Genomic DNA, 11,571 nt, shown 5'->3' on the forward strand with positions numbered 1-11,571 from the left:
AAAAGAACCATAAACAAAGTTAATCTCTTCGTCTGTTTCCGTTCACTTAAGAAATGTCTTCATTTTCTGCAGCATCCCATTTTGCTCCACTACAAAATAATCTGCAAAAGTTTCTACCTTGAGCAGGGATTATGACCCTGCGGGGTCTCGCTATAAATTGGCCAAATGTTTGTTACAATTGACGCGACCTTTCCTTTGCTCGAGTCAAATGAAAATGATCTTCGGCAGAGACCAACCCCCAGAGGCAGAGGCTGTTGAATGGATGCCCAAAGAGAGTTCAAGTCGTATAATAATCTCGATATTAGTCAGGGGCAAAGGAAATGTTGCATTGCATGTGAAGAGACGTCAAAGAAGTCGTCCAGCTGGAGCACAATGGGAGAGAAGGAATCTCGTATTGTGCCCGGACACGACGGCAGACAGCAGTGGGGGAAATGTCGGCAGAATGCAATTCTAAAGGATGTGTGAGCCAAAGGATTTGCACCGAACTCAAGTGGTGGTGGAAGAGAGACAGAGAGAGAGAAAGATAGAAAGAGAGAGCTAGATCGAGATTCTGAGGGAGAGCCCTTTTGTAGTGGGCCGCCTGCAGAGCTAAATGCTATATTGATATCTCGTAATTTGTGCCATAATTACTTTTTAATAATTTCGCACAGGGCTCTGGGCTCGCGGCAGGATGTCGCATTGTGTGTGCAATGGCCTCAAATTTAATAATAAAACGCCGTCAAGTTCCTGCTCAGCCAGCTCTGTCTGAATCGGGATAAAGCCGGCCGGGATTTGGGTTGGAATTTGATTACACTTACCACTTCGCCGTGTCCGACCGTGCCCGATCCTGTGCGGGGTCAGAGCTAAATTCCCTGCACAAATACAAATACACCGTAATAATGAACGAATTGCGCGACTTAACGGATTTGTCACAGTCAAAGGACTGGGCCGAGGGAGGAGTCACCGCCAGCGACTCAACCTTGCCACAGAGTCGGAGGCAGGGGCAGAGTCAGCATAAGCATCAGCACTGTCAAAAGAAGCTTTCATAAAACTCATATGCAATTGCCTTTTGTGGCTGTCCTTTGTGCGGAAGGTAGGACGCAAGACACCCGGCGGGTGGGATAACCTGCACTGCTTTATACTCTTTCTCGCCATGAAGAGTATAGGGAAACTACGACTGCGACAGCTAAGTGTAATGTGTATCCATTAGAAATGTATCTTCTTCATAGATCCATGGTATTCATCTTCTTCAAAATGTGACAAGAATAATGTTCGCATAGAGCATTTCGTGTGCCATGTTGTCCCGTTTGCATTTCATCTTGTTTCTATCAACGAAAATTCAATAAGTTGAAGTAGATCTTTTATTTGTGCAAGTGTTTGGCCAAGGAGGAGAGGGTTGGTTGGTTGGTTGGGGCCCCGAGCCAGTGGCTGGGGCTGGGGCTGGGTAGGAGGGGAGGTAAGCCGCCCATCCACAATTCGGGCCAAAATGTCCTTGTGTGTCCCGGGTGTGGCTGTGTGCTCATGGAATTTCACTCAGTGTGCAAATGCAGCGCGTCACTCTGCGGGCTATAAATATATGAAATTTATCAAGTGGCCTTTTGAGTTTCGTATTTGTGGCTCTGTGAAATTGAGAGACGAGTGCCTCCCCGTATTTCTCCCTTCTCAACGCAGTATTTGCACTCGGCTCAGTGGAATTTCACCTTGTCCTGTCCTGCCCTGTTCTGTCCTGCTCTGTCCAGTCCATGGGGTACATACCCGGAGTATACCCAACAAAATTGAGCTCAAATTTGATGAGCAAAATGCTCTCCAAAACGTCCAACACAATGGGTAACGAAAATCAATTTCGTCCTCGACACTCGAGCGCATTAAAATGGTAACAGTTACGCAAAACAAGAGAGCAAGTGGTCGGCAGGAAGCGGTTCGGTCGGGCGGGGGGTGGGTGTGGAGGAGCTCTTGAAAAACTGGCAACATTTTCGAAGTCTCAAACGAGACGTGAGCGCGGCCGTAATGAGCGGCCGTTGATGAACTTGCGCGCTGCTGAATACAACGGTAATTAAACAAGTTAAATCCGCTCAACAGACGCTCAGAAAAGACTTCTACTGGCAGAGGGCCCTTTGCCCGGCCTTGGTCTGTCGTCCTGCATCCAGACACGGCTCTGTTGACGTTGACAGTCGCATTTTCGTGTTCATTTCATTTGGCCACTGTCAACTGGCAGTTGTCGGCTGGAAGCGCTGCGTTCGTTAGTAGTACTTAAAAAATTATTTCGCATTTAATTCATTTCATCAAAAGTTTTCAGAGAAATAATTATGCAGATTGTCTGGCTTCTGTGGGTGGGATTGAATGGATGGATGGCTGAGAAGAGGACTGCTGTTCCCCTAATGAGCGCCATTTTGTGGCAGCAACAACAGAAAGCAAGAGAGAGAGTGAGAGAGACAGCGAATGGGGCAGCGAGGAGGATCAGTAATTGCAGTAATTTGTGACCACTTGAGAGGAATCACTCTGAGAGACTGAGTATCGGGTGTCCCTGAAGCCTGATCCCTGATCGCTGATCGTCTAAAAATAAATTGCCAACATACCGCAACATGCAATCGAAAACGAAAACATTTCCGACAGGATATCTATCGTAAGTAGGTTGGCGACAACCGGGAAACACGATACTTTTGTGTCGATTGCCGATCCAGCTCCTGCTAAGCATTTCAAAGCGAGCCGACACCCAATCCCCTCCAGCTGAGACTCCTCAACGGATCGCTCAAGGTGAGCCGAAGAAATGTACTTTCCTTTCCTTCCCATTTATGTCCTGCCTGCGTGCTGACTTCAATGAGGCTAAGCCGTGCCTTATTTATCGCTCGCTGATCGTTGGCCAAACAGCTGATCCCACTCTCAGTAGAGAGGACATCTCCGGGCTGGGCTGGGCTGTGATTAAAGAAAGAGCAGTGGCCCCGTGGTTTTTGTTTACCGATTTTAGCCATAATGGTTTCATGCCTGATTTGTCTTGATGCCTCGATGCCTGGCCCTTGGCCTTTGGCCAGTTCAGGTAGCACGCTCGGGCAGCTGCTCCTGTATAGCCAATTGTGTTCTCATTAGCCAATGGTCTGGCTGAATGTTTTGACATTTTTCTTTTATACATGTACGAGTGTTATGTACGAGTGTATGTACATATGTACAGCATACTCCATTTTCTTAACGGGCTACATAAGATAGTTCTCCAACAGATCTGCTAATTAAACAGATCCAATAACAGCAGACACTGTTCCAAAATAGTTATCCATCTGATATCACAATTGATACGTGCTTCTTAGCGGATGAGGCAATTTAATTTTCAATTTAATTCGAGCTCTGTTCAGCAATTTCCAAATGCCAGCGCCTATAGTCAACAGTATATAGCCACGAAAATGATCGATAGCTATATAATCGCATTTCAGGCTGTTAACCAAGCGCAGGGCCCTAACTACTATAATAATAAATTAGGGAAACAAACAAATATATCAAAATGAGCTCGAAGTGAAAAAAAAAACAGTGAAAAGAGAAATACTATTAAATTAAGTTAATCAAATGTATGCGCTGTGAATTTAAGCAGCTGCCGAGTTGGGCTCGGGTCTATTTGCATTTCCACCTTGCCGACACCCTCTCCACGACCACAGGCTCATAAATTATATTAATAAAAGGCCAATAGCAACAACAAAAGCCAGCGGGTGATGGCGGGAACGAGAAATCCATGTGTGTCATTGCTGTTAAACTTTGTTTGCATTTTGTTTATTAAACGACGCGGAAAACCAGCGACAGTCCGCAAGCGAGGTTGAGGTTCGGGGCTCGAGTTTCGTGCTGGAAACTACCGGGTCACACCTGACTGAGAATGTTCTACCCTTTTTGCTTGGGACATGGTTTACTTTAGTTGTACGAGTATTTGATTTTAATTAAATTTCCGCAACTTTGTCACAATTTGTTTGTGTGTTTCAGAGCCCGAACCCTTCAGTTCTTCAGTTCTTCGCGTGTGGATCTGTTCGAATGCTTTGTTTGCTTTGCTCGAGGACTGTGGATGGGAATGTGGAAAGTTGTCCCATTAATTGCCAGCCAAACACCTTGGAGCAGGTGTCGCTGATTATGGGCGGGAGAGTTGTGTTGTGACGTATGTGGCCCACGGAGCGGGAGCTCCTCTATACCCCCGAATCGTATCTATGGCTCAAGCGCCAACGTTCGGTCAGGGCCATCTCGTCCTCCGCTTCTCGAATCTGCCCCAGGTTCTGTAGCACTTGCGACGGGTGTGCCAGATGGGTTCGCTCTGAAAACAGCCAGATATAGGAGGATGGGTGCAAAACATATCTTTATAGAAGGACTTACCCAACTCGTCGGCAATTTCCACAATTGTTGCCAGTGGTCGGCCATTCTCATCTACAACGTTTGGCATCCTGGGAAAATTTTGGTCTATTTTTTTTGTGTACTTGTTTGTGTACTTTTTCCGAATGAATTGAAAAGTGTCTTTTTGTTAAGGGCACGGACATGTGATCTGTCAAGGCCTGCCTAGGATTCGATTTCGATTTTCGATACTCTGATGTGGCGACTGCCGCCATCTCCGTCTGTTCATTGTGTGTGTCAATTATTACGCCTGATTTAATAAGCTCAATGGGTCTCTTAACTGCTCTAAGTGGCTGCTAATCGTTTCGGTGACGAAGAAAAGTGAAAAGGAAAATGGGAAAATGGAAATAAAATTGTTGTGCGCGTTGCGCCTGTGCCAGGGAAAGCACATCAAACGAAATTGATGACAATTGAAGCTCTCCTTACCAACCAAGGATTCGTCTCCCTCATCTCCATCTCCATCTTTATCTCCATTTCCATCCTGCTGCTCTGGTACAGAAGACAGCAGATTCTGCCTCATTGACGCTAAACGGAACGGAAGCCGGAAACGCGCCGCAAATTGCAAAGTTTGAGCAGCACTTTTGCTCTCTCTGTCTCTCTTTCTTTCTCTATGGATGGCCTCCTCTCGCTGTGGAAATTAATTTTATTTTCGGTTTTTATGCCCTGGCGGGAAATTGAGAGCAATTTTCTTTGCACTTTTCCCATTTCCCCCATGATTATAATAAATGCGAATTTCCTCGGCCATTTCCTTGGCTTTTTTGATGACGATTTTGATTTGAAGGCGTGACCAGGCTGTGCCATGCCAGCCAGCCCTTTGTTTAATACCCTGTCCATGTCCATGAACTCATATTTCCATGAGCGGAGCCATTTTTTGTCGAGGATTTTGCTTTATTTTTTCTCGCTTTCTGCATGAGCAGCTTCAAGGACACGACTGAAAATTCAAGTGCACGGCACTTGAAATAGCAGAGAAATAACAGTGAAAGAAAGGTCCAGACAACGGACACCGGACGGAGCGGACAGCACAACAAAGGCAGTGTGAAACTGTCATTTGTGTGTGAGCGGAGAAAGAGAGTCTGTACGTACATATGTATAGTACCTTCTATAGGGTTAAATCAGGCGCATAATTATCATTGCCCTGGGCTCACGTGTGAGCGGACTTAGGCCCGGGACATGTGAAAAGGTGAAAGGTCGAGGGGATAAGCGATTGGGATGTGTGTTTGAGTGTGGGATTTTGACGGCAGATCAGAGCAGGCTGGAGTGTAATGGTTTGCAGTGGAGTGGAGTGGAGGGTACTGAACAGCTTATTCAAATTGCTAAAGACACGCATTATTTGTGCTAATTTGTGGGCAATTTCCTAATAGATACTCGTACTTTTCGCACATAATTCCAACACCATACAATTCGAAAGTGTTTTGGGCAAGCTGCTTAAACTATTCACAGACCCCAGCTAAAGATTCACAGATCTCACAGAACAGAGAACTGCCGCTAAAGACTTACTTAGAAGTACACTGCCAGTACTTTAAGTTCGTTCCAGTTCGAGTCCGTTTCCAAAGCAGCGGTTTCTGGGGCGAAGGGGAACTCGCAGGTCAGAGCAACCCCAGTCGTGGTAAGCCAACAGGGCATTTGATGGAACCAAGTCTATTAGAGTCAATTAGCGAGCGATTATAATGACTGGGCATCCCTCTGTGTCAGTCAGCCCTCCTCGGCACAGAGCGAAGCGAGAGCCCTGCTGCATCGTTTTAAAGTCATTGAAAAATTTGCACATAAATTGCGTAAAGTGCGGATTTTTTTTTTTTATATTGTGTTTTTTGTTCTGCCCTAACACGTTTACACAGGCTCGTCCTTGTCCTTGGTGATGCTGGTCCTGGTTCTGGTGCTGGTGCTGGTTTTGGTCGTGTATCCTGCCTGCACCCTTTAGCCTGTTCGCACACAAATGGCAATCACCCCCAATACACATATACAATGCCTGCCCCTGCCCCCTGTTCCGTGCCCGTACCACTCTGTATATATGTAACCGTGTGTGCGTGTCGCAGTTGGTTGAGTTTCCTCGGCTTTTTATTTGGTCAGCGAAAGCGCACACATTGTCAGCCCAATTTCACACAAAAAATGCAATCAAATGTGACGCTTTTCATTATTCTTGCGATTTATATTTTCAGCCAGTCAAGTGGGAGAGGGAAACGGCCCGGTCCGATCCGATCCGGTCCTGTGAGGGGAATGAGAATGTCAAAAATTGAAATCAATCAAATTAAATTGCCTTGTTCGATGGAGATTTTTACCCGGTTCAATTTGCCTTTGCAATTCGGATTAATTGGGATAAAACTAAAAAAGTATTTGCAGCACGAACCTCTATATATAAATGCGGTTATAAGAGATATTGAAACCGTCAAAGGGCAACTTTGAATCATAGTCTAAATGTTTAAAGAATAATAGTTAAAATATCAAGAGTATTTCCAGGTGCCTTAGGAGATATACGAAAGATTCTTCCTTATTTTAAAGCCTTCAAAGGCTGGGATATTAGTTTTAATAGAAACAGCCAAAGGAACACCGGGTAATGCAATGGGAAAACATATTCTAATCACATACCAATTCAAGAAAAATGAGATCCCAAGAAATCATTTGATGCCAAACAAACAATAAGTACGAGTATATATTCCTGAGCTTGAATTTAAGAAGAGTTTTTAAAATCTCAGAGCTTCGAACACGCTTTACGCTTGAGTGAACTCAAGTTTTGGGTTGTACGAGTATTTTTTGGTGGCATTGCCAGGCTTCATCGATAATAATTGAAGTGAAAACAATGTGTGTGCTCTGGGGTGTGTGTGCTCTGTCTCCATGCAGGCATGTCCGTGTGTGTATTTCTGCGAGTGAGTGTGTCGGTAAGCTCCTTGAAGAACTTGATGCCCTCATTGTTGGTTGGCAGTCGGAGCAGCAATACTAATTGACCATATGGGTCGTTTTGTGTGGCACTCTTGAAATCGTATATGTACAGTCGTTAGAGGTGGAGGTACTACGGTTATGTGCCAGATCGAGTCGATATTTGTGCACTTTATTATGAATTTTAAATCGAATTTGTATGGAAATTAAGAACTGAAAATTGCATTATGATGACGACGACGACATTGTGTGCGTGTTTATTTTTGTTTTTGTGCAAATTGATTAGTGGGCTAAGCCTTCTCCGGGGGTTGGTATCGCCAATCCCGCCCTGATTTGGTCCTGGTAGTGCTGTTCCTGGTTCTGGTCTTGGAACTCGTCTGAGCCGTGTTTGTTGTTGTTGTGCAGTGCCCTGTAAAGTGATTCGCTTGAGAAAGTGATTTGCGGTCGGGCAAGTCTGCGCTGCGCCCATTTTTGTCCATCTCATTAGCGTCATCTGCTGCTCTGCTGCTCTGCTGCTGGCCAAGTGCCAGGGATTCGCGCCCATTAATTACCCATTTGAACATAGATGCAACTGCAGAGCAGACGAACGCGAATACAAATTTCATTCATAATGCAGATCGAGTTCTAATTAAACGGCCCAACGCAATCTTGACTAATTGTCTTGGCAATGCCCAGCGAGACCATTTGTCTCTCCGCATTCCTGTTCCCCGAATGTCGAGGAACATTTCACAATTTTGTTGTCTGTTTCCCCCGTTTCCGTTTCCTCGAAAAGAAATGCATTGCGGGTAATCGGATTGACATTGGCAATTTGTTTGTTATGCCATGCCGCCTTTTGATCATCCCTAGACCAGACGCTGCTGTCGCCACCGCCTTGCGTCATCATCGTTTTCGGCCTATCGAGTTTCCCCATAGTATAAACACAATTTTGTATTCTTCTCCCGCTTTGGAATGTGTTCGTGTTGGCCTATAAATAGTTGAAATCGTTTGGAAATCCTCCGAATACACAAGAGATGTTCAGGAAATATTTTTAACATTCGAAAAGCTTTCGACGCCGGAATGTAGGAAATCTGAAACGCCCGCCCCTAGCTGGAGGCTTAAAATAGATCGGAAATGCTACGTAGATGATCGATTGAAAGCTTTTGTGGGATCAGGAAAATCTTGGGGAAACTCTATGGGTCGCTATTATGGATGTGGATCACTACCCGCCCTTGTTCTATATTTTTTCCAAATTTCTTTGTTTTTAGAAAAAATTAAATCTAAAAAATCGTTTTTATTTATAAATAATTATAAATTGTTTTAATTAATATTACAATCATGAGATTATTTTACATTTCGTAGACAATAGACCCCATCCGCTCTACTGAGGGGGGAAGATGTTAGTTCTGTACAAAATAGATGAGGTGTCGGTTCATTCGTAAAACAATCAAATGGCGATCAACATAGATGGAAACACGCGAGCGAGAAAACAATTGGATGGGGATCGGTGTTCAGGTGTATAGATTGATTGATTCATTGATTGATTGATGTTGTTCAGTCAGTACAAAAGAGTATTCTGGAACCAAGGATGACACATTGGTAACCTAATGACATTCAAAAACAAATGGGTGGGCATCTCTGATGGCGTTGGTGTTGGTGTTGGCAGCTGCGCCACACAGCCAAATGACCACAAGAAGCAGCCAATGGCTATGATGAGGCAGGCGCCGAGAGTTGAGATGTGGGGGTGGTGTGTTGGGCAACTGCTTAGAAGCACTTGCGGTGGACAATGCCGGGGCCGGACTCGTCGTATTCTTCCTTGGAGATCCACATCTGCTGGAAGGTAGACAGGGAAGCCAGGATGGAGCCACCGATCCAGACGGAGTATTTGCGCTCTGGGGGAGCAATGATCTTGATCTTGATGGTGGATGGGGCCAGGGAGGTGATCTCCTTCTGCATGCGATCGGCGATACCGGGGTACATGGTGGTGCCACCGGACATGACAATGTTGGCGTACAGATCCTTACGGATATCCACATCGCACTTCATGATCGAGTTGTAGACGGTCTCGTGGATGCCGCAGGATTCCATTCCCAAGAATGAGGGCTGGAACAGGGACTCTGGGCAGCGGAAACGCTCGTTGCCGATGGTGATCACCTGACCGTCGGGAAGCTCATAGGACTTCTCCAGGGAGGTGGAGGCGGCAGCGGTGGCCATCTCCTGCTCGAAGTCCAGGGCGACGTAGCAAAGCTTCTCCTTGATATCGCGAACGATTTCACGCTCAGCGGTGGTGGTGAAAGAGTAGCCACGCTCGGTGAGGATCTTCATCAGGTAGTCGGTCAAGTCGCGACCAGCCAGATCCAGACGGAGGATGGCATGGGGCAGAGCATAACCCTCATAGATGGGGACGGTGTGGGAGACACCATCACCGGAATCCAGAACGATACCGGTGGTACGGCCGGAAGCGTACAGGGAGAGCACAGCCTGGATGGCGACGTACATGGCTGGGGAGTTGAAGGTCTCAAACATGATCTGGGTCATCTTCTCGCGGTTAGCCTTGGGGTTCAGGGGGGCCTCAGTCAGCAGGACTGGGTGCTCCTCTGGGGCCACACGCAGCTCGTTGTAGAAGGTGTGATGCCAGATCTTCTCCATATCATCCCAGTTGGTGATGATACCGTGCTCAATGGGGTACTTCAGGGTGAGGATACCTCTCTTGGACTGGGCCTCATCACCGACATACGAGTCCTTCTGTCCCATACCGACCATCACACCCTGGTGGCGTGGACGACCGACAATGGAGGGGAAGACGGCACGGGGTGCGTCATCACCGGCGAAACCGGCCTTGCACATGCCGGAGCCTGAAGGATAACAAGAGTGACAAACGGTCCATTAGTTGGCTGTTCTTCAGTTGGGTGGGTGTCTCAAATGGACAGCGAGGTGAGGTGACTCATTGGGGATGTCTATTCTAGAAATCATAGAAATATCTATGTGGGAAGTGATCTCTTAGAAGGATTGAGTGGGGAAATTATATATTTCCAAAGATTTCTTGGTGCCATTGCGATAAGCGATTACTATTTTTCAGAATTATATTATGCTTTTCAGCAAATGAAATAGTCTTATTTTCTGTGCGGATCGTTGGGAATTTCTTAAGAATTTCAAATGTTTTTTTTTTAATTCCTTGGGAATTTAGGTTTTTTGGAGGGAATATTCTTGGGAATTTAAAATTCCCGAAGTTTTTTTTATGTCATGTCTCATAATGTGTTGAAGATATTCTACTTTGGATATATCACATTTTGGAGATCTTTCACTTTTGGTTTCGATCACTTTCGCACTGAACAACTAATATATCCTTGTGATTTTATTCCGTTGGCATTTCTCGTCTTTTATGCTTGAATTCAATGTTATAATCCGATTGATATCTCCTGGTATATGGTATATGGGATACGCACCATTGTCTACGACCAAAGCAGCAACCTCATCGTCACACATTTTGTTTGAGTTTGGTTTGTTTTACGGAACCACGGGTGAATTTAAATCAAGAATTACGGCAATGTGTACTCTTTGGAACACAACTGACTGACTAAAGTATCGCCGCGTTGGTACTCGGATTTTATACCGCCACCGAAATGTCTTTTCATCCAAGGAGACAAACAGCACCCGGCACCCTGCACCCTCTCGATGCCCCCCTCAGTCGTTGCGGCAGCAGCAGCAGAAGCAGCAACGGCAGCCACAGCCCCATACACCCATACAGTTGCAGCACAGCGGCAGCATCCAAGAGATATGCTGCCGCTGGCCCACCTTCGTCAGATGCGCCTAAAAATAGATCCTTCAGCATAGGGGGGCGCTTTGGATAAAAGTATCGGGCCAGAGCGAGAGGGCACCAGTTCGGCATGATCGAGCATGCAGATCGCTATCGGCTGGGGATCGTGTTGGAGGCGAGAGAGCACGATGAGCAGAACTCGTGGTCCAAAAGTGCCGTATAAGGCAAGGCGGCGCCTCCAGTACTGGCTCTCTCTCTCTCTCTCTCTCTCTCTCTCTTGATCGCTATAGCTATGGGATCTCTTGCGCTCGCTCCTTCTCTTCCTTTCTTGATATGCGGGTGTGTGCGCTGTTTGTGAGAGGATTGTTTTTTTGGGTCGGTGGGGGATGGGATTCTATTTTCCGTCTTTCCGCCGTTCGTATTCTTCTTCGTTGTTTTCATAACTTTCGTGTTTTTCTGATGTCGTAATAAATTCATTTTCTATTTTCGATATATATGTATGTACATATATATGTACCCAAACCCATATCTACATTGTACTACATCGCAACGCTTTATAGGTATATATTTTTTCCCAGCCTTTGCACCTTCCCACCCATCGATTTGTGTGTATTCAATGTGAATTCCTTTCACTT

General features: G+C 45.8%; 2 protein-coding genes across 2 annotated transcripts; both read right to left on the reverse strand.

Moving 5' to 3' along the window:
* Positions 1-3,843: 3,843 nt before the first annotated feature.
* On the reverse strand, positions 3,844-4,475 carry LOC121404130. The gene is made up of 2 exons (XM_041593033.1): positions 4,318-4,475; positions 3,844-4,258 (listed from the first exon to the last, which is right to left on the reverse strand). Exons 1-2 carry the CDS (start codon positions 4,382-4,384, stop codon positions 4,134-4,136), a joined length of 192 nt encoding a protein of 63 aa, XP_041448967.1. The 5' UTR covers positions 4,385-4,475; the 3' UTR covers positions 3,844-4,133.
* A 4,376-nt stretch (positions 4,476-8,851) lies between these two features.
* LOC111077848 (actin-57B) lies at positions 8,852-10,765 on the reverse strand. The gene is made up of 2 exons (XM_022372297.2): positions 10,626-10,765; positions 8,852-10,034 (listed from the first exon to the last, which is right to left on the reverse strand). The coding sequence occupies exons 1-2, from the start codon at positions 10,663-10,665 to the stop codon at positions 8,944-8,946; spliced, it is 1,131 nt and encodes a 376-aa protein (XP_022227989.1). The 5' UTR covers positions 10,666-10,765; the 3' UTR covers positions 8,852-8,943.
* Positions 10,766-11,571: the final 806 nt, after the last annotated feature.

The sequence above is a fragment of the Drosophila obscura genome, unplaced genomic scaffold (genome assembly GCF_018151105.1).
Source record: "Drosophila obscura isolate BZ-5 IFL unplaced genomic scaffold, ASM1815110v1 contig_186, whole genome shotgun sequence".
Lineage (NCBI taxonomy): Eukaryota > Metazoa > Arthropoda > Insecta > Diptera > Drosophilidae > Drosophila > Drosophila obscura.

Coding starts and splice junctions, on each gene's coding strand:
- LOC121404130 (XM_041593033.1), bottom strand. CDS start 4,384: ATGCCAAACGTTGTAGATGAGAATGGCCGACCACTGGCAACAATTGTG. Junction 4,259..4,317: donor GGAAATTGCCGACGAGTTGG/GTAAGTCCTTCT, acceptor GGCTGTTTTCAG/AGCGAACCCATCTGGCACAC.
- LOC111077848 (XM_022372297.2), bottom strand. CDS start 10,665: ATGTGTGACGATGAGGTTGCTGCTTTGGTCGTAGACAATG. Junction 10,035..10,625: donor TGCTTTGGTCGTAGACAATG/GTGCGTATCCCA, acceptor GTTATCCTTCAG/GCTCCGGCATGTGCAAGGCC.